The sequence below is a fragment of the Netta rufina genome, assembly GCF_964035555.1.
Source record: "Netta rufina genome assembly, chromosome: 2".
Taxonomy (NCBI): domain Eukaryota; kingdom Metazoa; phylum Chordata; class Aves; order Anseriformes; family Anatidae; genus Netta; species Netta rufina.
The window spans coordinates 14,194,323-14,221,302 of NC_140124.1; the positions used below are offsets into that span (position 1 = coordinate 14,194,323).

At 38.7% G+C, this 26,980-nt stretch overlaps 1 protein-coding gene across 1 annotated transcript in view; it reads right to left on the bottom strand.

The window, feature by feature from the left end:
* Window positions 1-26,980, bottom strand: part of CCNY (cyclin Y) — a 123,000-nt gene that overhangs the window by 20,779 nt on the left and 75,241 nt on the right. Inside the window, exons 3-7 of the mRNA XM_084282790.1 lie at window positions 22,083-22,117; window positions 10,904-11,004; window positions 7,510-7,545; window positions 3,691-3,748; window positions 3,475-3,594 (exon numbers count right to left, since the gene is read on the bottom strand). Coding sequence (XP_084138916.1) covers window positions 3,475-3,594; window positions 3,691-3,748; window positions 7,510-7,545; window positions 10,904-11,004; window positions 22,083-22,117 — 350 coding nt within the window. The remainder of the gene's footprint in view (window positions 1-3,474; window positions 3,595-3,690; window positions 3,749-7,509; window positions 7,546-10,903; window positions 11,005-22,082; window positions 22,118-26,980) is intronic.

The following is a 26,980-nucleotide window of genomic DNA, read 5'->3' on the forward strand; positions in this document are numbered from 1 at the left end:
GGAAACCAGTTAAAGGCTTTCTCCTTTACTCCAAACACACAGAAAACAAAACTCCCCTCAAATGCCACAATTTTCATCACATAATTCAAGACGTTCATTCTACATATTCTCTACCTAGTTGCTAAAAATGTGACTGGAGAGTACAGTATGAACTCAGGAAAATCTGGCTGGATTAATTAAATCCCTGCTTTTCATAAGGAGAAGTTACTCTTCCATACTTCAAATCTAAAATTTCCCAATATCAAATCCCTTCGATCACAGTATGGACTTTGCAACATATTTCAAAACACACTCCTCTGAACTTTGCAGAAAAAAAAATCAGTCCATGCACTGCATGTAGTTAGATAGCACTGTATCTGACAAGAGTCTATAGTACATTTGCCTATGCAAAATGTAACCTCTGAAAATATTATGCACACTGGAGTTTATCAGGTGCCTTAGATTTGGTCTACTTAAACAAAACTCAGAAAGGCATGCCAAGACAAAGCAGAAAGCTTGGATCATTCTCCTCTTCAGGTCTAGTTAATAGGATTGTTTTGTTTTGTTTTTCTTAAGAAAACAACAAAGTGAAAATGTTTAACTCTCATGACATGTGGGCCATGTATTGTTTTGCTATTGGCATGGATAACACTACTATTCGCATTTGCTATTCAATTAACACATTATTTTAAGTGCAACTTGCCACCTCTGCGCCCAAGGAGATGATGAAGACGAAAGGCATTTCTCAGTTTTATCAAGGATGGGAATACTCTGGGTCAGGTGGAAAAACACATTGTTTTTCTCCCAAAGTCAGGTCACAGGGTATAGTTCAGCTGTTCACTGGTACAAGATTTTACATCAGCAACAAAAGTAATTCTTAACACTAAAATAATTCTTAAGGTATTACTATATAAATTAATGTGAATTAGTAATTAATTGTTTCAACCTGAGATTTTAATTTTTCACCCATCAATACAGAAAATCTCTTGGCAGCTCTGGAGACTGTGTGAAAATTAAATCTTTTGTTTAATTATAAATTGGTTTTGCTGTAATAGTGCAGACTTTAATTGAAATATTTTAATTAAGTGCTTGAAGCAATACGATGCTGTCTTTTTTTGCTGGATACTAGCTCACCTAACAGTCTGGAGTTTCACATTTACTTTCCTCCCATGCTGAACATACATCTTGCTATATAACTAGTTGTAAGTACTGTTTCTGTCTGGGTAATGGCATATAAAAAGACAAACAAATGCATCCAACATAATGTGGACCTTAGTCCACATTAATTATTTGGTTTGCCTGAGGAATAAAAAATGGTGGTTAGGACTGTTTAAAAATAATTAGAGTGAGAGATAATAGCTGCAGAATCTAGTTCCAAGTGTATTGTGATCACCACAGATATACTTCCTACCTTCTGGCAACCCTCCTCCAAGGCTCAAGTAGCAGACGGGGCTATCACATTGCTCTCCAATGTATGACCAGACTATGGCAAAACATAAGCTTCAGCAGGAAATGCTTTCTTCTTCAGTCAGGATATTAAAATTAAAAACATTTGGAGGACGTATAAATAGCACTATCAACACTATTAAGACATGATGAATGGGGTGGGGAAGAGGGTGGTCAATTGCTTTCAAACAGACTAATTTCCACATTTGAACGTTTCAGAAACAATATGATCTGTCTCTGGGGCCCCTTCTGATGACACTAAGAAATAAAGAAATGAAATCTAAAAAGAACAGAGGAAAATGAGAACAGCAGCAGCAGAATTTCATACTTGTAAAACAATGTTTATCCCCAAATTCTGAAGCTTTCTGGAAAGAAGGGTGAGGCAGGTGCTATCATCTTGAAAAAATGGTCAAGAACAGTAATGCTGATCACTTATACCAAATTTATCTCCAAACATCTGCACGGCTGCCTTGAGTGCCAGTGTTGGGTAAAACACCCAAGCCATCTAGGCTTTCAAGCACTAACAACTACTGAAACAGCAATGTGGCAAATGAATGGAAAACATTTATACTTAATTGTAGATCACACCAAAAGCAGTTATTTGCAAGGAAACCATGTGAGAAACAGAAGAGGCAGTGAAGTAGTTATAAATGTAAAATATTTAAATATATTCATGGGCTAACAAGATTTCTGGGAAAGGACTTTCCATGCATTGCAATGACAGGAAGATATTGTTATTTAAAAAAAGCGTCCTCTTCCTCTCTATTAAAGAGTGCCCTCATTGATCAAATAGCCTAAGATCAAACAACAGATAACTACAACAAAGTTCCGCTGTATTTGTCAGTAGATTAATTAAATTATACAAGAACATACTGATTCACACAACATATCTTGCCTCCAGCAGAAAACACTCAGGAAGAAAAAGAAGGACAAGTACTTAGCACAATTATGTAAAAAAAGACAGATAAAATGTCATTTCAGAAAACAACTAATGGCTGGGTCAAGTAACTTGGTAGAGTAATGCTTCAAAATGCAAGGGTGGAGCACTGCAGGGTGTTTCTTGCCCTATTTCCCTCAGATTCATGTTCTGTACTGAGTTGTACAATTCATTCTGACCATCTGAAGGAGAAAAGCCTGCCAACTAATTTCTCTCCCTTGTCTTCTAAGATTAACAGAGGAAATGAGCGGGTCTAGCCTTCAAAATCCACCTTCTCCAATTTCCCTTTCTCCTATCTGAAGTGCGTAACAAAGCTGTTATGAGACCACATGTTATCATAAAAACATATTTCATTCTTCTAAAATTTCTGAGTCAAGAACATGGCCAAAATTGTGCCTGAAAGCTATAGAGGGTTGGCAGGGTACAGATTTCAGGAAAATTAAGAAATTCTCAGCTGACAGAGATCACTTTAGCTCCTATAATCCACATAGCTATGCTGATCCACACCAGCTGAAAATCTGAACCTTCTTTTGTGTTGTGCTATTTTTAAGTAGCTAAACTTCAGCCTTGAGTACAATTGTTCAGCCCTGTGATGCAGTCCTGAAAGACAAGTACAGTGGAAGTTTAAAAAAAAAAAAAAAAGCCATCACCAACATGCTGCAGTCACTCACCAAGTCCTTCGCGTGTCCATCAATTCTTATTAATGCTCTTAAATTACCTGCAGCTGTCCCTGAATCTCCATTGGGAGTTACAGTGATACACAATAAACCCACAAAAGTGGAACAATCTCTGCTTTTAACATTCCCTCCTGTTCAGATTGCTTATGCCACCTGCGTTTTCTATTAGTCACTCTGGTGGCCTGTAATGTTATCACTCTGTGAGAGCAAGACATAACCCTGGCTTTTGTGTCATGTTATCCACCCTCTTTTTTGATCAGTAACTCTCCCCAAGAAAATGAACTGCAATATCTCTTCCCATCAAGAAATTCTCTTGGTCTCCATGGTGAGAAAAAATCCCCTGGCATCACCTAGCTCTATTAAATCATACAAAAGCAAGCTTTAGGAACAAAACTGGGTCTGTCAGATAGCTGATGTCATCTCTCAGACACTCACCAGGGTGACAATGGCACATTCAGCAGTCAGTTGAGCAGCACTGAACAACGTCCGAACAAAGCGGTAAATCTGTTTCTGCTCTGGATCATGTTTGTCATAATCTGGTGGCACTTCGGATTTCTAAGGAAGAAATACTTCCAAATAGGTGACTGAAACAAAACGAAGCAGACAGAAAGACAGTTCACATGAAAAAGAAGAAGAGATAAATGAACTTACCGAAAGGGGATGAAGGTTTTCATCAAAAATATCTAAGAGCATTCTTCCATCTGTGTCCCTAAAAAGTATTAAAACCAAAGTAGTGTCATTATCTGAATGTAATAACATGCAGCTGTCACAGATGCAAGCAGATCATTAAAGCTCTAATACTCCTTATGCTGTGGTGCGCTTAGAAACACTGCAGAAATGTGACTCTCATATAGGAGTTGGATATATTCTACCATAAAGTTCATGTGCAATACGAAATCCATATTACAAAGTATGCTAAAATTTTCAAATTTCAATGCTCAAGACATAAAACTTTTCTGCCCACTACTGTGAGGCTTTTTCACAGCCTAAGGTGTACAACGATGAACTTCTAATATATTAAAACCAGCTCAGCTTACTCTGCTTTTCTTAACTTCGTGACAATCCTTGAAATCTCTTCCTTTAGCTAATTTCTCCTCCTCCATTATTTTCAAAGTCATGACATTTACAAATATTTGTATCTTTTCCAGTTATCCTTTATTTTAATATATACATACTTCACTTCTTATTTCTTTTGAAAACCCTATACCATTAACAATTTCTGAAAGCAAAAAAGAGCATATAAAAAAAAAAAGACAAAATATTTCGATTCACGGATCTTAATTCACTATATTTCTCTCATCCCTGTTGTTCAAGATCAGCATGAAAGTTGATGCAACTTCACAAGCCTAACATCCAGTATGCAATTTAAGACTTCTGTGTGTAATCTTATCAGGAATATTAACCATCACAAAAGCGAGTGGTGTAACAGTGCCAGTTAGAACCGGACACTTTTTGGACAGATGCATCCATGTGACTTTCTTACTACAATACCATCTTTATATATTGCATCCCTGGTGCTCTGGTCAGAGAGGTCTTAAGAGAGAAACCACTGAATGTTTTTTATCTTTACTCAACACGTGTCTCACAGAGCATGCAAACACGAGTTTTACAGGAGACTAATGTCTAAAAAATGTGCTTATTGGTAGATAACATTTAAACCTCAACATCTAAAGTTGATTTCTTTTCTGCTATAAAGCCTGTTCACACTGGAAATCAATATTTTTTTTTATTTTTTTTTAAAAGGAGTAGTTTAAAACTAACAGATTGAGATAATTACTTCAAAATGCCTAATCAGCAAAGATTTTAGGCCAGATTTCTACCCCAACAAAAAAGCTGGTATTTTAATGCAGAAGTGGTCTCACTGGAATCATTGCTGTGTTAACATAAGCTGTGGCCCTTCACAATAAGAAGAGGGAAAGAAAAAATTTATTTTTCTATTTCTTCGTGCTGTGTGCTATGAAGGCACATTTGATCGCCATAAAAAAAAACCTACACTGAAAAAGAGTTGATAGGCTTTTGTCCTCACTAAAATAAAGTTGTACTGTTGTCTTTCAAAAAGGAATTGTCTACGAATTGATCTAAGCATTTTTCATGGTTAGTTTGCTTTAAGTTTGGTTATTTATTTTGTTAAGCAAATTCGCCAACACTCGTGCATTCCTTCAAAAGCAAGATAGGTGTAAGTCTCCTACCACCTGTAAGATAGCTAAATGCAACAAAAGCTGGAAAAATTCAACAGAACAATGAGAGAAGACATTGGGAAAACTAGGAATAACTAGAATTTCACAATCAAACAAAATGTGGGGAACATATGAAACATATTAGGTATTCTGAAAAGTGACATCTGGGATTGGTGAGAGTCTGGAACACTAGAAAATAGTTTTCTTTTAAACTAAGCATAGAGGAGAAAGAGGACAGATAATTGTTGTCTGAAAAGAACTCTTCTCAGGTAGAGCTTGACTCGTTTTCTGTCAAAACCAACTTTAAGCCTACCCAGGAGCTGCAGTGGTTTCTTACTCCCCAGCCCCCATAACAAACCCGACTCTACCGCATACGTCAACAACTTCCTTTCCCCCTATAATGGCAGGAAACAGAACATATGTTTGGCTGTTGCCGTTTCAGCAGCAAACACAACCAAGAGCTGTTATCACGTTGTTCCCTCCGTTCCCAAATCAGAGACAAGCGAAGGCAGAGCAGTCATTTCACATCCTCCGTTTCAGAGCCGCTAATTGATGCACGCAGGCCTGAGATTGTCTGTAGGGAGTGCAGCAGAGGGCGCGGTTACAACGCATCTCACTGCCCTGGGGAACTCGAGAAGGGACAAGCAGCAAGCAGTTCCTACCGAATAAATCACCTTTCCACCCCCAAAGTGAACGGACAGATACCAAGTTTCCCAAGAAGATAACAATCAGAATGTATTTGTTTTCAAGTCACTGACACAGGGCCCTTTCATTTATAAATATTTAGCCTCTAATAGCTGCAGGTCAAGCTTGCATCGAGTTCTGTAATAAAACTATGAATGTGCATATTTTACTGTCGTCAGAAATCAGTTTCGTGGCAATCTGAAGGGATTCAGCTTCCTTTGGCTCTGGATTTCCTCCTGGATACTGTGAGCCCTTACTGAAGTTTCTCACCCGCACGTGGTTCCTGAAGTGCCCCCATTCTGCTGAGCTCCTCACCCAGCTGGCATAATGTTTAACTGAGCACTTAGGATATCTTTAGGATCTGTCTGTCTTTGGGATGGATCTCTATTAGTCAGTCAAGCATAGTTACAATTGACTAGCTGGCCAAACTAACCCAGAGATGATGGAAGGAAAGGGGAAGAACGGAACCACGGACAGATAAACAAGTAAACCAAGCATGATCATTAATGGTTCATTTCCTAGGAAATTAGATTAAAAGTTAGTAAAAGGATTTCACTCTAACATTTGCTTTACATACTGCCATGTTTTATCTTGGAAAGTCTTCTAAGAGTTTTCAGCAGGGATTGCGCCCTAAACTTTTCTGCCTTTGTGCACTTTTACATGTTTCTCTCTTCAGACGCCAGCCTTGTTTCAACAAGTGTAATGAGTTCCAGTGACCTGTAACATGGTCCCAAATGATGTACCAGCTTAACTTAAATTTATGAGTAATTCCTTTTGTTCTAGTTGGACTTCTTACAGTCCTGAAGAAAAAAATTAGACGTAAGTTGGTTTGTTAGATCGAGATCTAAGCTGGCTAAGTTCTCTGAAAAGACACTGAAAAGCTATGGACGCATAAGTGATTTGACATATTTATACAAATCTCTTAAAAATTTCAGGCAATATTATTTGATGATACTGTGACATATTACATCATGACAACATGTAATTTAAGAAACAGAAGTGCAGCTTAACAACAACATGAATTCATGCACCAAGTTACTTTTTTTAGAGAACCTGTTTTAGTGTTAACAGTCAACCTGGCTGAGCATAGATCTAAAGCATACTACACCAGGAGGGGTAAGACAGGACTTGCTCTGCTTCTGCGATGTCCTGAATTACGTTTATTGACAACGTCAATCTTACTATATAATTAAGGGCTTGTACTTTAAAATCCACTAAGTGATTGTTGACTTACATAGTCAATTTTACAAGGGTGTAGCCTAAAAAAATAAATCTGAAAGACACTATGCAGATTTCTTCTAAATCCATTTGAGACATATGCATAATACAGAAGTGCCCAGAGCATATAAAGCCAAATACTGAATCAAAGCTTTTCAATGCTGAATTGTATTTGCACAGTTTTATGATACATAATCCTCTGATTTTTATTCGTTTAATAAAATAATACATCTATATAGGAGAACACATCTCTTTTTTCTAACATTGGAGATAAGAAAAAATACTACCCAAAAGCATTTTCAAAGAACCAAATCACAGATTTTTAGGGTTTCAACAGTTCGTTTGTTTTGATTAAAGAGATCTTCAGTACAAGACTTCATTATTCACATACCTGTTTTTGATGTGGTAATATATTGCAAGAGCTACACTGTAAAGAAAAATATAGAGTTAACACCTCAGGATTGTCATATTAACATCCAAATTTAAAACTTAGCAGAACACATGACAAAAAAATATGCTCAATAGCCTACTTTCTTCTGTTTATTATTAGATGCCAGGTAAAACACTGTAAATAGGTCATCTTAGAATATTTGTTCAGCACACTCAAGTGCCTCCTTCCCACTAGTAACGAAGTACCTTCCACAAATACTCATACTCCATATATCAAGTCACACATGCCTTCCATTTAAAGCCTACGTCCACTAAAGTAAATAACAAATCTCCTCCTGACTTCCAAGGTTGAAAATAAGTGACACAAGTGTTGGATATTCACTCTGATTGTCCAATAATGCTGCAAGGCTAACTTGAAACATGTTAATTACACTTGGCTTATGATTTTATATTTAAATCCACAAACTTCTGATTCTTTCTATGTAATTACTCACATAGGAGACTCAAATACAAGGCTCTAACATTGTTATGGCATCAAGTTACTTATTTTAACTTAGGAAAGATATTTCCCTAAATAAGTTACTGCATTGTGCATTTCCCATGCTCTTCCATGACAAAGATGTAAGTACATCTGTTTATATTCTGCACATACTGTCCATATAGACACAGAAAATTAAGATTTTAATTACATATACAAATAACTAACTGATCCCATTCACTTTTGAGACTGAAGAAAACTAAGACTTAGCTTCTCATGCTTACTCTTGAGTTTCCAACTTGTGACTCCAGATTTATCAAAGGATACATGCTTTACTCAGGATGCAGCTTTGCTGAAGGATAAAGCAGGAACAGCACTCTTCCCACTTATTCTAACAGCACAAAACCCAGCAAAAACTACAGAGGAATGAGGAGTGAGTTCAGTGATTCTATTTGCTGACTGTTTGTTTTGTCAAATTCACTGTAAGTTTCTTATGTCTTACAATGATGTTAAATTCCCCTCACAAAAAGCCTTTTAAGAGAGTGAATCGGTCACTCTATATTTTTCTTCCAGAATTTTTACAAGAAAATCAACACACTGCATGTTAGGAAAGTTATATGTTGGAGCTACCAAGTTAGTAGAATTGTAATTGATTTCAGTATTTTTTAAAAACATTTTTTCTCAGTTGAAAATAAATGTATTTTACTGACTTTTTATAAGCGCTATAGCTTTTACTGGGCTACATCAGCTTTTAGCTCAAACTTGCTTTTAAAACTGAATTTTTCTATAGATATATGTAATAAGTTAAAAAATACTGTGTACCCATGGACTTTTAAAAGACACAGTTCTCGCTGAACATAAAAAACAGATTTATGAATGAATTTAATTTGACTGAAAGCTATTCAGCGAATGAATTAGTCCCAAAATTTAATTTTAAATTATGCCCCCAGGAACATACTTGCAGCTCCAGTTCACTTTACGAAAGTGGATGCAAGAGCATACATGCAGAGCTCTGCTTGGTGCCCATATTGTTGCTGTTGTAACAAAATAACAAATTAAGTTTAGGAAAATATTTACTCTTTAGAAATCTATATCAGAATCTGAAGGTCTCTCAGAGCTGTAACAGATTAACTCAGCCCGATTTGTATTCTGCTTTTCACACACTGGTTCAGCTAGCATCCCAGGGGCTGTGACAGTCGTGCAGAGAGCAGCTTACGCAGCTTTCCATCGCCCTCCCCTGCCACCTCGCACGCTCTGAAGACCTCCAAGAGACATGCTAATATTTTAAACCCACCAGTGCATAACATGACACAGAGGAAATAAATGAGCCAGCCAAAACGTAGCCCTTATAGATCTCCTTATGTGCAGTAGTCATTCATCTGCAGCGACGTCCGGGCGGGGGGCAGGAAATTAAGCTGTACTACAAAAACGATAATCCTGTGGTCTCCCAACCCTTAAATCTGCTACTTGTACAGCCAGACGGGAGGGAAGAGGAGGAAAATACTCAGAGGCCAGAGGCCAGTTTCTCACCCCACATAACCCCTTCTCTAAACTCTCCGACCCCGTGCAGCTGCCTGCCAGCCCCAGCCCTGCCGCTGCCCCTTTCCTCCCTCCTGACCCTCTGCTCTGCCCCCAGATGCCACCTCCTTGCCCCCAGCTCCACACCCAGGGCTTGGGTTTCTGCCTTCCCTTTCATGGCTCTGTTGCTGCCCATCAACACCACGTCTCAGCTGCTGCCACAAGCCCAGCTCTTCTTTCCACAAATGGGCCCAGTTCCTGCGCTAAAAGGGTGCTGAAACTGGCCGTCACCCCCAAGAGTCTGCACTTAAAAAAGCTGCATGCAAAGGATTATAGAGCAGAAAAGTATTAAAATCCCAGAGGGAAAAAAAATATCAAAACCTTAAAATCATTTTCCACAGCCCATCTGAATTATTTTTAAGTTACTCATTAGAGAAGCTTGAGGAAATGCAAGACTGTATTTCAGACAGAAATAGCTGATAAGGAATTAGGCATTGGTCTGCAAATCCTTTCTCCACTCCCCTCCCTTTTTTTTTTTTTCTTAAACAGAATAATTGAGAATGTGTTTACTGACCGCCAACATTTCTCTCTCATGTAAATAACTTTATAACATAGATTTGAACTTCATAAATTTTTGCATTGGATTAGATTAAGAGCAAACAACTGAAGAGAGTGTATCTGCAACCATAATAAACAGCATAAAATGACTGTACATTCATTTTCTCATTTTTCCCTTCGCTGTACAAAGCGTAAAGATCAACACATTATACACATCAATTTTGTTTCTCTCTAAACGGACACAGGCAGCAGTGAAACCTGAAATGAACATCTGAGATGTCACCCAAGTATAAGCCCATGTAGACACCACAGACAAAGCTCCCCACTGCTGTGCAATAAAGTGTTGGTGTCTCTGTACTCAATAAGGAAATAAATCTGGAGGCAATTCATTTTCATTTCAAACAGAAAACTGGAAGAAAAGCTTAGCAAATGAACATTTTCTCATGAACTGAAAAAAAGCTCTTCAATTTCAGGAGATTTCAGATCTTTAGGGAATTCTGAAGTAAGTACCCAAGTAACCTTCTGAGGACTTATCCAAAGCAAGTGCACAGTTGAACGTGGAATTACAAAGATTTCAGCTTATAGAGTTTGAGAAACTTAATTGCTGCTTTCTTGGGAGATATACAGTATTGGGAGTTTGATTACACACAAACCTAAAATCAGAGTAATATCCTTTGCTCATTCTATTCATTGCGTCTTGAGCATGATTGGATTAAAAAGACTTACTGCTTCAAAAACTAAGCCCCCTGTGAAGATTGCTTAGTAATGGTTCAGATGTGTACACATATGTAATACATAATGTAGTTTCAAGTTAAAAAATACACAAAATTATTGAACCCACCATTTGATGGTATACTTGAGGTTTGGTTGACTGACTGTGCTGTCATCCAGGAAAATAGTGGAGCAGGAACTGTACTTCCTTCTCAACTGCCCAGGAGGATGCTATGAAAAACATGCAAAAGAACAATAGCAATTATGTAACACCAAAACATTTTTCTGAGGAGATGTAAGAATTTAGAGAAAACAAATTTTTCCGTCTCTCACAATGACGCACACAGTAATGTGATCATGTTTTGAAGCAGTTCAGAAAGTTCAGAAATAATTACCAGTGCAGAAGTCACAATTCCTGCCTGAGCCTTGCCTAATGCTTTCTTCAAGTCCCAATCTCTCCTCCTTCCCTCTTCCCCAAAATGCCATGCAAAATCTTAATGCAGAATTACTCAAATCAAATACACAGATTTGGAAATAAAATATGTACAAGATCTATGTTCCTGTCCTCATTACAAAAGAAGAAGTGGAAGAGTGAAAAAGATACCACATTAAAGACTGATTTAGAAACAGATGCAAAATGATGCTTAAAGAAAATTAAAAAAAAAAAAGCAAAACAAGCCAAAAAAAATAGGATGAAATAGGGGAAAGAGGTCTTTACAGTGAAACTACTAACAACTTTAAAAATTAATAGGGAAAACTCAGAAAAATCAGTTCATTAAAATAGATTGATATAGACAGGAAGAAAATTGATCTACAGAAGTAAGAGAAAGTACATATGCAAATAAAAATAGATTACATATCTCAATAGAAAAAGTTTTCAAGAGATTTCAATTCTATTTCTGCACTACTGAAAAAAAAAAAAAAAACACATTGGAAAACACAGCAACAAAATGACATTTGACAATACTGCTTATTTCAGAGGATTTTTTTGTTCAGAGGGTTTCTCCTTCAGCTGTTTAGAGCAGCCAGAACTCCACCAGTCTAAAGAGAACAGTTTAATCGTACCAGTTAATAGCTCTCACAGTCCTTAAGGCTCTTTGATTTCATCCTTGGTTATTCTACCTACACTACTGAATAACTTGACCAAGAAGAGCCTGTATCAGTGAAGTTAAGGCACCTCAAATTACACGTTGAACTTACAGCAGGATACATTTAAAATTCAGCTGGCACACTCACATAAAGTTTTTAATTTGCCTTACAATGAATGTTGTTTCAGCAGAGTCCAATGTCAGTACCACCACCAGTGGAAGCCACAGAGATCTACCAGCTCACCACAATCTAGGCTCTTCTGACTCCCATCTCAGTACATCTTCCCCTGCCTAATCTCCCAAACAGATATTATTAAAAGTGCCAGCACTCCATCATCTCCCTAATGTTTCGTGTTCCATTAGTTACAGACTTGTTAGCATTCATTAGATATAGAAGAGACAAGACTCCTGGTAAAACCCACATGCGTCTGAGTCATCCTTCTTTTTATTTTTCCCAGCTACGAGCAAAAGAGCATTCAAAGTCTTCCACCAGTTGAAAAAAAATATTTCTGATGAAGCTGTTACAATAGTAGGAACATTATGCTAAAATGATTCCAAAATTCACCAAGAAATTCTATGAAGATCCACAACTTGATAATCTGTAGGCTGAGCTGCTTTTCTTGGGCTACAAAAGCTTAGTGGAAAAAAATGAAAGAGATTTTGTCCCCTCAAAAATTCTCCAAGAGTTTGGAAAGGTACTTTGTAATGCTTTGGAAGCTCACAATCCATCTACCTTCCAACCTATTACGTGCTAAGCAAGGCAACAGAAACAGAAAATTTAAAGCACTGGAGGTGTTAATGCCAACTAATGCATCATCCAGCACTGATGTATATGGAGAAAGTGACCAGGGCTCTGGTGATTTATAGTTTTTATTCTACCACAGTGTGGTTCATATTTCTGGGTTAGTACCTTCCACAGGTATGATAAAAACTTAAAAAACACTGAAAATGAGACTGTTTAGTGGTCTGGAAGGGAGGAAGGTACAGATACATCGACATCATAAAAAAAAAAGCACATGGAAAGTTCTAATTCTGCATTAAACGTCTATGCTTTAAAGGTTGAGATGGAATTTAAGATAAACAGACTCGACCCATTTGAAGCAAGCATGAGTAAAAACAGAAAACAACTCTGCAGCAACACCACTGTCAGATTTAAATTTTCTTATGCAAACAGAACTTGAATATTTGATGCACGTCGATAATTAAAGCCACACAGCTTTTTTTTCTGAAGCTACCACATCACAGAGCTCCCCACAGTTGTTAGGCTTAGAACTTTTCACACCTCAGAGAAATATGTGGTGTCTCATGCCTTGCTTTCCATTTGTAATGCCTTGGCAGTACGGGGTACCTCTCCCAGCCTGAAAAGTGGTGCCAAGTGTAAGCCTCCTCCCTTGGATATCCACACACACTTGGGCCCTGTGAATAACTAACCCATCGACAGAGCAACATTCCCAGCTTTACTCTAAGCTTCCAAGCCTCTACTCTTACGTAGCCATATGTTAAGGCAGATAACATTTCCTGCCTTTTCCAAATCCCTGGAAAACACCCCCAGTTTCGTATTCTAGCTTGACTAAGCTGGAAGAAATCCATGGTCGCACAGTCCAGGCAAGTAAGCTTTTCTGAGCCTCCATCAAATGCTGAAGGTGAACCTTCTCCATTCTTGCAAATTATTAAAAGTTTACTGAGCATCACCTCAGTATCCAGCACTGTCCTATACAGACACCCCACTTCCACATCCATTTCAATGGAGTAAGTCCTCCCAAATCATACATGTGCTTAATGCCTTCACATTTCAAATGCATCATGGCTGCCCACATCATCTTCCATTTAGCAAGGTCAGAGAGGCTCTAAGAGAGAAAAAATGAAAGAGCTGAGACAGAATATAGAACCTTTGAAGAAATTAGCCAAACCCTCTAACATTAAACCTACTACAGAAACTACTTGGAAAACTGTACTCTGCTTACCCAAGGATCGTGTTCAGGTCGGAAGGCTGAGGGAGAATCCACAGAGGTCTCGCTTACTCAGCATTAAATATCGAGCAATAACTTCGATAACAGAACCAAAGTATTCTTTACTGAATTTACAGATGGCATTAACTTGGAGGACTACATATGTATTAGAAAACAGGGTTATAATCCTGAGCAATCTTGACTAACTTGAGAAGTGGTCTGCACAAAAATATAGCCCTGCAATCCATTAAGAACAGACGCAAGGCTATACGCTTTAGAGCAGAACCATCTGTCTAAATATGATATGGCTGTTGAGGCTGTTATATATGAACTGTTGAGGCTTTCATCAGATGAAAAAAGGATGAGTAGATCAAGCGTATCACATGACAACAATTATTCTCTTTTATAAAAAACAAAGGAAAATATCGTGCAGGAGTTATAAATAGCGCTACCATGTGTGCAACAGGATGGAGCACCCTTTCACTTGGCTCAGATGGAATACCACGTCCAGTTTTGACCACTGTATTTCAAGAAAGACTAATTTCTTTGATGATGAAAGATGAATCAACAGGAGAGAACAGCGAGATTAATCGGAGGTTTGAAAAACTTGATTTAGAAGAAGAGACTGGAAAACAGAATGGTTTATTCTAAGAACAAAACAACAATGACCTCTATGTCATATTGAAGTGATTTTCAAAGAAGAGAACATTGTTCTCCACTTCCATTGATAAAGGCATAAGAAAGAGCAGGCTTATATTCAACTAGGGAAAATTCAGATTGGACACAAAAGGGTAAGAGGACATAATGGCAAGAAAATAAATTTTAAAAAAAGTCCGTTTTGAATGGCAGGTACAGCTAAATTCTGGCTTGAGTGACTTGAGCAGTTGCAGAATCTCCATCACTGAGAGTTGTAAAGAAGAGGTAAAGCAAACATGGCAGCAGTAGCTTAGCTGTGGGATTCAGCTCTGAGGCAAGAAATCAGACTGAACAATCTCTTGAGATGAATTCGGGACCAATTTTCTATCATTCTGTGATCTCTTTTGGAAGTGAGATTTTTCTAGGTCTTTACTCCAGAAGCAGTTGTTGTTTCTCTCATTTCAACCAAAGATCATTAAGGAATGCTGACAACATGGGTTATGATGATAACATAATAGCTTTTATATTGTGAAGTTTCTTTCTTTACAGAAAAGGATATATAATGGAAAAAAACGCTGTTTAACTTGCTATGTTTTTACACATGTTACAGAACAAGCTCTAGGAGATCAAGATCCGATGTATTTCCTTTAGCAGCAGCTGTTTCCAGCTCTTAAAAACAGCAGTTTGGCCCTCGTGCACAGCTAGTACTAAGGAAACATCACTGCTTTATTTCTTTTCCCAGCTTCATCCTAGAACTTTCCGACTTTCCAAATATTTTTTTTTTAATTTTGTTTTGTTTGAATAATACGCTTTACTTGACTCTTACATGAAATGCATCTTTTCAGTAATGCAATGGCTTAGTTTGCCTGATTTTTGACTTTTCTTAGCAAAAAGCCAGAGAAATTAAGTCACAGAGTCATCTAGGTTGGAAGAGACCTCCAAGATCACTGAGTCCAACCTCTGACCTAACACTAACGAGTCCCCCACTAAACCATAAGTCAAAACCATACAAGCTCTGCTGAACTGTCTCTATGTTCCTGCTATGACAGAAATCACAAGACATTCCTAACTAATTCAGGTTGCCTATACACAGAAGGATGACTGTCTCGTAGGCTTCATTTTCAAATCATTCAGAGATTAAACTTGAATTTGCAGGGACAGGGCTTACAAGTGTTACCACTTGTTTTGGTAACAGACATTTCAGGGTGTCCTTGGGCAGAAATACGTAACAGAGAGGTGCCCACTGAGCAAAACCCACACACAGAGTTGACCAGAACTGAGAGAGGCCAGCTCAGTGTTGGATGCGCTTTAGCAGCCCTCATGTGGCGCTCTGCCCTGCCGCTCAGCAGGGTTTGCTCACTGGGGCACAGCACTCGCCTAATGAAGCCATCCAGCTTTTATACCAGAGCTGGCCTTGAGCCAGTCAGCTTCCAGTCTGGCAGAGGAGTTTGTCTCTTTCAGTGCTCTTTTCCACTTGTCCATCAAAAGATAATTTGCGGCTTCTGCCTTAAATAATAATGGTGCTGTCTCTTCGTCCATCACACCAGGTGTAAGTTACTGCATGATTGTAGAAGGAATTTTTTAAGCAGTATCTCACCCGTGGAAAAAATGAAGCTTGCTTGCACCCATCTGTGGAGTTATGTCCATTAGCTTCAATGCAACAGAGACTGGCCAAAATGCTACTAGGCAAAACTGGCATGTGAACGTGCACGTGAAGCCAAATTACAGCAGTAAGCAGGGCTGCTTCTAACTTGGAAAAGGGAGGCTCCTAACTTGGGATCTTTTATTGCTTCAGGACATGATTTAGTACTGACAAGATTATTCACAGAAGCAACATGATCTTACAGGTCAACAAAGGCTTTCCAAAAATCAGGCAAGCCCTGCAAGACAATGCTCTGCACTGCTCTGCAAAATCCTGCATTTATTTTCATCTTGCGTAACTTTGCACTACAGCACAATTATCTATATCTAGTGGCTACAGGGGGGTATATTCACCTGAACAAAAGCTACAGGAAACCACACCATCGTATGCTTACGCTTCTCTGTCAACAACATTTACAACAATAAAAAAAAAGACCAGTTCAACCACTCTGAAGTAATACCTGCTGTATCTTATCCATCTGTGACATGATTCAGCCTTGTTCTCAGTTGATTAGTCTCACCAATGTTTTGATAACGTTCAGAATTGGTGCCTTAGACTAGATCTGTACTTGCAGGTTTCTTGAGCTCTCAAAGCTTGTCCTTCCTCATGTCAACTACAGAAAACTGTGTTAGGGTACCACAGAGCCCCAAGAGGGCTCATCAACCATTGGCAAACCCTTCTGCAGCAAACACAGACCCCACTAAACCACTGATAAAGCATCTTGCTTTCCAAACCTGAAGAGATTAAATATTTTTTGGAACACTAAAAGCAGCTTGGAGGCTTATATTTACATAGCATATAACTGCCAGTGTTGTGCAATTTGACCAGGAAGACTTTACTAGGCTCCCAGTGCAGTAACTATTACACAGTAATCTTGCAAAAGAATTCTCCCATCTACTTTCATTGCACCTTAAAAGTTATCTTTGCTTCTACCCCTACAAAAGTTTGTCACTTCATATAACATTGCATTGAGGCTGATAGGAGTGGTTAAGAAGTCTTCACCTCAGAGGACAGGAAAAGAAGAAAGAGGATGAAAAATATTAGGAAAAGCATTTCAAAGAATAAGTTCAGCTAAGGCATCAAAGAGAACCTGTTGATTCTAATAGGAAGCCTGAAAAAGCATCTTAAACAGCATTTGTTAGGAATGGCATTGGTATAGGGAACCTGTCAGATGGGCCAGGTGGACTATAAAGGCTCCTCTAGACCTGTATTTTTTGTGATCTTGCAGTGGAGAGGAGCAAAGACCAGATTAAACAATCTCTAGGAGAGCTGCAAGAGTACCTGAGAAGCCTCTAATCTATCCTCCAGTTTATTTTGTTCTTCTCTTTGAGTAAGGAATGTTAATTAAAATATCTCAAGGAATTTGGACAGCAATTATAAACTCTTACAATAGGCAGCCTGAGGCAGTCCACCTCACAAAAACATCTCATATTTTATATTTTGCTTTGCTTTTTTTCATGGATTCAAGTACTTTTCATGCCATGTTCCCACTTCAGCATGTACCGTATTTACTCTCATAATCACTAGCTGAAAGTATTTGATTACCAGTCATATGCCCAGCAGTTTCACAATAGGGAAGCAGAACAGCCTCTTTATCCACTTTGACAAGAAAATTTGGGGGTTACACGGGAGCAAATACCATACATCACTTCAGGCATGCTAAAACACTCACAGAAGTTGCTTGTGCCACACAACACACACAAAAGGGCCCCTCCGTTCTCTGCAAGTCCCCATCAGCAGGGCTGCCAGTGGGAAGAAGCCTCCCCTGAGGTGAACCACGAGAGCATCGCTTATAGGGACTGGGTTTCTGGCATTCATGATGCCCAGGAACTTTTCCCCAGGATGCTGAAAAAAAATTTTGGTCTATATACAGATGTTTATTTCTCTTCTTGATAAAACGGTATTCATCTGCTGGAAATCTGACTGCCCAGTTCCCAGGTCTGCAGATAGTGGAAGCCACTTCTAGATCCCTCAACAAAATGTGCTGAAAGGAAGCTCTTGCTACAAGGCTGAAGAAGAGTCTTCAGAATGCAAAAAAAAAAAAAAAAAGTGCTCACGAGAAATATTATTTCCCTTTTCCCAGAAACAGCAAAAAATATCCCTTATTTTTACTGGCTATTACTGTTCACAAACATGGAATAAGCTTTAAAAGCCTCTATTGTCAAGAAGAAGAAAACTCTTTGGGAAAAAAGGATTTTCATCCTGTCTGAAGGGGAAAATTTGTAGCAGAAACTTGACAAGGAACAACTTTCCCTTTGCCTGCCCTGCTCCTTTCTCCTGGAGGAAAAAAAAAAAAAAAGATAATAAGAAAAAAAATCCAGCCAGAACAAAAAACTAGCTACTGCAGGTAATAATAAGAATCCACTCCTTCTCCACCCTCCCCTTGAAAACATAAAACATATCTTCCTGTTGGCTCTCCCTGTACAGGCAGAGGCACTGATGCAATCTCTCGTCACTGAAGAAGGAAATGTCTCTATCTCAGTCTGCATCTTTATCCCCCTCAGCAGCTTGACTAAGCAGATTAAAAGAACAGACAAGCGCACACTGAAGAAGCATTAAAGGCATAACAAAAACCAACTGCCAGCTCAGTGAGGAAGGACAGCAATCGGCTGCAACTGCTCAGGAATTAAAATAGGCTGGAAGAAAGCGAGCACAGCAGATACCCTGTAGGTAGGTGGCTCCCTCGCTTAGCCACAGGCTTCCAGCCCCCTACGAAGATGAGCACTCTAGCCGTGCAAAGGTTTCAACACCACCCTAAGGCTGTCATCTCCCTGGGTTCTGTGGGAAGAGCGAGAGCTGACGGCTTCTCCATGGCACCCTGTCATCCCTGCTTTCACTCCTTCCCCCTTGCCTTCCCCACCCAAAAAAGAACAGCCGCTGGCTTCTTCCCTCACACCTACTGACAAGGTGAGTCTGAAGCTTGGCAAGTGCCAGCCCCTGACAAAGCACAATAAACCAAAGCAGGAGCCCCCCTGTTTGGATTTGGGGATAAAAGGAAACCATCCAGCCAATGAAAATATTCTACAGACAAAAGCAAGCAAGAAAGGAAAAGAACAATGGCCTGAGATCATGCTGAGAAAGTGCATTTCTAAATGAAAACCATGACAGGAAAATAAGAGCAAAATAAACTATTTGATAGTCATTCCTTTAAACTTCCAGAAAATTATTCCAGAAACTGCCACAAATTGTTACATATGATCAGAGAGTCAACTTCAATTTATTTCTCATTTTTCCTGGGTAACAAACTAAAACGGTATTTATGTAAGATATTGTTCTCATCTGTTACTACATGGGCCTAGACAAGCAATTAAAAAAAAGGAAAAGGACAACATTTCTTCATACTTCTCTTGCTAACCACATTGATTAGCTGGGAGATGTTCAACTCTTCCTGCAAAGTAAGTAGCATTCCACAAAAAGATTAAAATGAAAGTATTATAAAAGCATTTCTGATTATTTGATACAAAAGGAGACTAAGTATATGCAGACTTACAAAAGAAAAAAAAAAAAAGATGACGTTATGGAAAAACACAAAAGTGAAGAGTGCTGCATGATGGTGAGGAGTTCTTGTAAAAGAAAGAGAAAACAACACTCCAAAATTTATGTTCTCTGGCTTGATTCCTTCAGAGCAGATGTGGGGACTGAGCACCAACAAGGAAACAGATGAGTAGTAACAGCTCCTGTTAGAAATGCACTTAACAGAACAATGAAAAATGGTGAAAAAGAAATGATCAACCAATATATATATTGTATACTGTAAATTCACTTATCATGTAAATACTACCCAAGATTTATCACATACAACTGTTAAATCTATTTTCCTCGCATTTCTTCAAACAAGGCAGTCTAGGGAAATTATGACAGCTCCCTGCAGTCTACAAACCACTTCTGCTAAGACCTCATGCAGAGCAGGCCACAACAACCACTTCAAAAATGATCACCAGCTTCTGCGTCAACTTTAGCAGACCCAGTTCTTAGGAGGTGCTGAATGAACACTCACAGGTGTGCTCAAGTCAACCCTATCTCAAACCATCTCATTAGCTTCTATGTTATAGGCCACAGTTGAAAATACTGAGATTATCTTTGAACATTGGCTAAAAACTTAACTAACTTGTAAGGACATACATCAAACTATAGTAAGGACTTCAGCTTCATAAGGTTTTTGGTTTTAATTTTTTTTCTTTTTTGAGATTTGTAATTCAGAAGAGGTACTTTGAAAGTACAAAGAAATCAGATTTTAGTCGTAAACCAGACTGAGGAAAGTTTACATCTCTGCAACCTTAGCTAATACTCTAAATGATACTTGAAAAAAGAAAAATCGGAAAGGGTGTATTGCTTAGGGTATCAGCTGTACAAGCTGCTACATCTAGCCCCCAACAGCACAACTCCTCAGGTCATCCTTTCTGCAACAAGTCCAGTGTTGCCTAAAAATGTTTTGTACCAGGGTTTCCAGTAGCGTGCTTACAGGAGAATTTGTAACAGCCATTTCTGTTCCATCTGCCATAGGAATCCATTCCCAGTCTGCCTGATGCAGAACACATCTTTTACATGGCATGAAAAGATTCTGGGACACGTGAGAATTTTACCCATGTGGCAAGGTGGCCTGACACAGAAACTCTGTCAATACCTTGATTTACAGTGCCTGTGTATTCCTGTTTTTTCTTTGAACTCTCCAAGTTTGAAGCTAAAAAGCCTGTTGGAAGTTACGGAGCTCACATTATCAATTTTACAGGGACCCAGCATATTAACTTCACAATTTTATAACAATACAATGGCAATGCAAACTACCCTCACAGGCACTGCAAACAATCAGAATGTTTTACAGAGGAATAGAGGCTGGGAAGCACAGAGAACATCTGCTGACCTGCTGCAGCCAGCCCTACCAATTGAATAAACCTCACAGTATTTCATGACTTTCTCAAAATCTTAACTTTTGGGAAACTGAAAATCTCAGCCTGCTTTTGAAGTGTCAGAAACCAGTTCTTTTTCACCCTACTCAGCTGCTCAATCCTGCCTCTGTGCCACCCTCCCTTTGTGCAGGTGCAAGCACTGAAGTAAATCACATTTAGGAACAAAATCCATTTTCGCTTTTAGCTGTGCTGAATCTACCTGCATGCAGGCCCTAATCCAGTTTAGTCATAGCTACACAGACATTAGCACCAGCACAAAGGGAGGGAGAGTAGAGGCTATAAACCAAATCTGCTGCTTTCAGCAGCTTTACCAGCTTAAAAATGATTCATGAAATGGACTACATTTCCAGATCGAGAGAAGTTTGAGAACTCTTCCCCATTTCACCCTAAAGGCAAACACCATTTGAGAAACAATTAGCTCTCTCCCTCCCCAATTTTACCGGGGCATGAGTCCAGAACAAGGCTTAACTTTCGGGGACCCACACTGGTTCCAGGTGCTTCGGTAGTACAAGCAGTGGCAAAGAGCCTGATCCTGCACCCAAAGCAGGCTACAGGAGATTTGCTCTGAGCATCCCTGGGAATTCAGTTCTAACAGAAGAGAACTGAATTGAAAAATGCCCAGGGCACAGAAGTGTATCAAAACCCCATCCTCATACTCAGCACGCACCACATGACAAATACACATTTACATTGCATCAACTCTGGTCAGGCATTTCAAGACTTCTGTGTAAATATGAAATGCTACAGACTTTCTGCCAACAGCAAACATACATACAAATACAATTTAAAGTTTTGATTTTTTTTTTTTTGATAATAATTTTCAAAACCATGCTGATGTTTGCTGCTCTTCATCCCAGGTAGCAGTTAACCTACGGACACTGGCTGCAAGAACGACACTGTCCTCAAACCAACAGACCCATTCAGCTAGCTCAGTAGGCGAGACCTATCCTTCTGGATCCTGATGCAGAACAGACATTTGAAGCATCAGCGCTCTCTCACCAATATGGAAATAACGTGTGAAAACTCTTATTTACTGTATAATATAGACAACAAGGAGAAAGCTGCATAGCGAGGCATTTTCACTTACGTGGTTTATATAGAGACTCTTGCGTTTTTCTCTCACTGCAAAAAACACAAAATATGATAGAAATATTACATGACTATTTTTCCTGATTAAGCTTCTTATATACCATTCATAATAAAAACAGGAGGCTATCTACGTGTAACATTGTCATTGCTTTTGCACTAACCAAGTATACATACATCAAATAGAGAAAAACATGTATCTATGTTTAAAGGCATTTACGCTCGCTAGTGTGGTGAGGGATTAAAATTCTCATCCTTTTGGGTACTTCACTAGGCGTTGGTCCGCGTGGGGAAGTTAATATGCAGTAAGCTACAGTCCGAGTTAGCAACAGATCCTTCACCACCCTTCACCAGAGATCTGCGTGGGCATCACTCATGCCTTTGTGCGAGGCACCTTGCTGCAAAGTGGCCTACTCTGCCTTGCAGGTATGAAAGCACCTAAAGAGCTGCACCATGAAGTCAGCAAATTCTCATTGTAGCTTACTGTGCACTAACTCCCACTGAAGAGCCTTGAAACCATATGTGTTACACCACTGGCTTCTATAATGGTAAGGTGCAAGCCTGAAGCTATTACTCATGTCGATATAACAATGTAAGCGTATTACATTGGTGGGTAAGAACTAGTCACCACAAGCAAGGGTTGCAAGTCAAAGCCACAGTTATTAGCCAAAATATTCACAAAGTAAACAGCAGCAACAAGGGAGACAGATGTACAGAGTCTTAATTGTCAGGCAAATACTTATCACAGCTGATTAAATATACTCTATTTAATTTTTTTTAAGCACTTTCCCAATTAACTCACCCCATAGAGAGCCCATAGAGCTCCGTTCCAGTGAAAATACCACAGCATTTAGGATACAAGTCTGGAGGCAACTAATACATAAATCAAACTGCAGGATTAAAGTAATAATGGTTTCATGCTGTAGATGATTAAATGCACTTGGGTGCACTATGAGTTGAAAGCTACGCAACCCAATGCACTTAGCAAAATAAGAGCAATGTCGCAACGACAGGCTAGCCTGTCCATTCCCTGTTGGATGAGAAGCCATTATTTGTGATTTTTTAGAAGCAAGCAATCTCACATAAACAAGGTTGTATGTGTGGATACTGTGAAATAATTGTGTTTAATGCAGACATAAAATGAAAAGAAAATAAGGAAAAACTTTAAAAAATCCTTACATAATTTTCCTCCCAGGGAGCAGAAAGGAGAATCACACATGACAAGATGTTAGCCATGTCACTTAGTACATGCTCAGATCCACAATTATGGACATTGTATAAGAAACAGAATTAAACAGGAGGAGCACAAAAATTCAGATTGTCTAGCGAATAGTTAAACTGCTTGAAATCCTGCTAAAACACTGCACTACACTTAAGTTCCATATACTGCATTTATAACCAGCAAGGGACATAAGTAACCTCCAGGGAAACAACAAAATGATGACAGGTACTCACTTCTAGAACAGAGCAAGTATTTGTCTAGTATTGCATATTGCAATATACAGGCAGTAAACATCTCTGGTAAACTGCATGTACACCTAACAGAGTACACAGGTGAAAATTAACAGCTATTAAATACTTAACTGTGTTCAAAATTTCACAGTTAACAGACAACAACCACAATTTTACCATACACAGAATTATTATGGACAAAATTCTATAAACACAGCCTGCATATCAACTCCAAATCCCAATTTTTAATCACCTTTTTTCCCTACCTTCATCTTTATCTTCTGTATTTTTCCTTGTACCCATTATATTATTCAATAAAAGTACGATTATCTATTTACCAAAGCAAGAACATCACTTGCAGCTCATTGCCATTGCTATCTCCTGTCTCCAGAAGAATGTATCACTGTATTTATACAGACCCCTCACTTCTCACTGTTCAAACGCTGCTTGTGCTGCACATTCTTCCAACCACCACCTTGACCTCCTTTCCCTTATTCTTCCCACATAACAGAAATTCAGTTAGCCTTGATTGTTCAGTGAGGGACTACAAGAAGGCAGCTGTGCTTTCGTGCTTCTGGACCATTCTGCCACGGCGTGGGGCTCAACTCTTTCCAGAACATATGCTGATGGCAAATAGGGCAGAGCAGAAACCCATTTTGTCACAACTGCTCTCTTTTGTGATCATAAATCTCCTATTAGAAAAAAGACAGACAGCTACTGCAAAAAAGCAGGAAGACACTTCTGCCAGGCTTCCACAACTGTTGTTGTGGAAAGGCAATTCTCTGTTACTTGGCTTCGGTAAGTTTAGAGATGCTTTCTACTGCTTGCGTGGTGTTCAGCAGACCACAGACTGTAGCTTTATAATTAACCATCATTTCACAGCATAAACTCCTAACTACAACTCCAGGCTTTTAACTTTCAATGATGGGTTTTGGATGAAATGATGCTGAACAGATTTAGAGTCACAGTTTAAACAATTTCATGAAAAGAAAAAAAAAAAGTATTTTCTTTCTTATATTTTAAAACTTGAAAGTTGGAATGAAATTCTTCAAGTGGAGACTGAGATACTGCCAAATTTTCTTATTTTTCTTCATTTCTCATTTCTGCGGGCACTTCCTTTTGTTATTATTGAACTTTTGCTATCGCAGGAAAACATACCCTGAAATAAAAGGGAGTGAGGAAATACACACACACATATATATATGTATGCGTGAGGATGCATGTATGCATTTTTCACTGAGATGTAGTAGATGTCTCGTTTGTGCAATTTCTATAGACAACCTCAATGCTACCCACACCGGCACAGAAGACAAAATCCTCAAGGATAACATTAATGAAGATGTCTCACATTTTGTTTGCAGATCATTTTATTTTGTCTTGTCTAAGAAACAGCAGACTCATCCTGCTTAACAATAAAAATAAATTGCAGCCTAGTTCACTCCTATCCACTGTATAAATATAATTTCAAAATGTTATTTGTCTAAAGCCAATTGTTACACTGATATTGCAAAATTTAGCCAATAAATTCAAATGTGTAAGGCCCAACATAAGTTAGGAAAACAGGACAACCGTAACCCACTTACAGGAAAGACCAGTACCCTGAAAGAGGAAACACTGTCCTCTTGCTATTAAAAGGAAAGGAAGTGACATTATTGGAATGCTGGGGTTTGGAAACCCTGGCTTAACCACAATCATGCACTGAACAGTGCATGGCTTTTCAGTCATCTAGCTCATCTTGTTTACAGGCCAAATTCACCAAACAAACAAGAACTTGCATAAAGTACTCAAAGTTGTTAAAGAAATAAAAGGTGATTCTCTACTATCTCCCTAATCAGGGAGAATCACTCATGTAAGATTTAGCACCTAGTAAACTCCTACAAAGAGCTGGAAGCATTTTAAAAGCTATTTTAGTTAGATATCAAATTAATATTTATTGTGTCTTCAACTCCTCTCCAGAGTCACTGGACTCTCAGGTAATTAAGGGTGTAGGCAGCGTACTGACTGTGAGGGCCAGGACAGGTCCAGGTGCTTAGCCTGGCATCTAACAGAACAGCAGGAAATTCAGACCATATAACATCCAGAGATGCCACGTCCTGTTCCACTGTATTTGGGGTAGTGAACTTGTTGCTCTTCACTCACGTGTTGCTCACAAGCAGCTCAAAGTGCAGCTCCTGTACCAGGGCAGTACCACAAGCTCACCAGAAGAAAGCCAAATGTGGGTTTCAGAAAGCCAAACGTGGAGTTGCCTGAAGACAACGCTGCCACATTGCTCTTGCCTGTAGTTATGGACTGGCTCTTTCCCGCTATACAAATATGTAATGGACACTCAAAAGCCACAGCTGGATCCTGGATGAAACCCAGAGTCCTGGTATTCCTCCACTCTCCGATATGTATTTTAAACATCTGCAGTTCTTGTCTATAAATATATTTTCATTTACTGTTAACAGTCAGGACAGCCCAACACTATATATGTAATGGAGAGAAGTAGTTACATGTCCAGGTTAGGTGCTTACAGTATTGCCAGTTCAGCTCTCCCCTTCCACACTAACTTCAGGCACCTTGGAGATCTCCTGGGTCTTACAGCAGGCTGTCACACTCAGGGGTGTTAGGAGTTACCATATCGTTCAGGGATGTTGCCTATCAGCTCACTTATTTCCACGACAGTACCAGAATACAGCCAAGCAAAATGCCAAAATGCTTATGACAATGAGTTGTCCCACCTGAATGGCATGATTTTTGGCAATACATCAGTAGATAACTGTTTGCAGAATTTTTTTTTTTTTTTTTATTTTGTACAACCCTTTGCATTTTTACCACCTAAATCAGGGATAGTTGAACAGATCTTATACCCTTGTTGAAAAAGTTTCTATATTTTTTCAATAAATTCATTGTTCTCACTCAAAACCATATAAGTTTTTGTATTACTTAAGCTAGAACAAGGTTTCATAGACCAACCCTAGCATGGGTGTAAACTATCATATTAAAAAATTCTTACAGCTAACTCCATCTTGCAATAAATTAACCACTATTACTACAAGTAAGAATAATCACTAGGTGTGGTCAAAATTTAAGTTGGTGGACCTGGAATTGTTTTTTCATTTTTCTTTTCCAACAAACTGCAATGAGAAACATGCAGCATCCATATGGGATTATACAATCTCAAAACACTATAAAATAGACATCGATCTTGACAACACAGTATACTACGGAAATATTATCATACTCATTTCACAGACTACCAAAGCAGACCAAGATGGTAAATCACATCCAAAACTACATAATAAGGCATTGACAGAACTACGCTGAATTCAGGACAATCTGAAGGGCAAAAGAGGTACTCATATAATCAACTCTTCAATCAGGGCCTAAATGTATCCTCTTTGTACTAGTCAAGCTCAAAAATTAGCCAGAAATATACAGTATGTGAAAACTACATTTTCTTTTTAA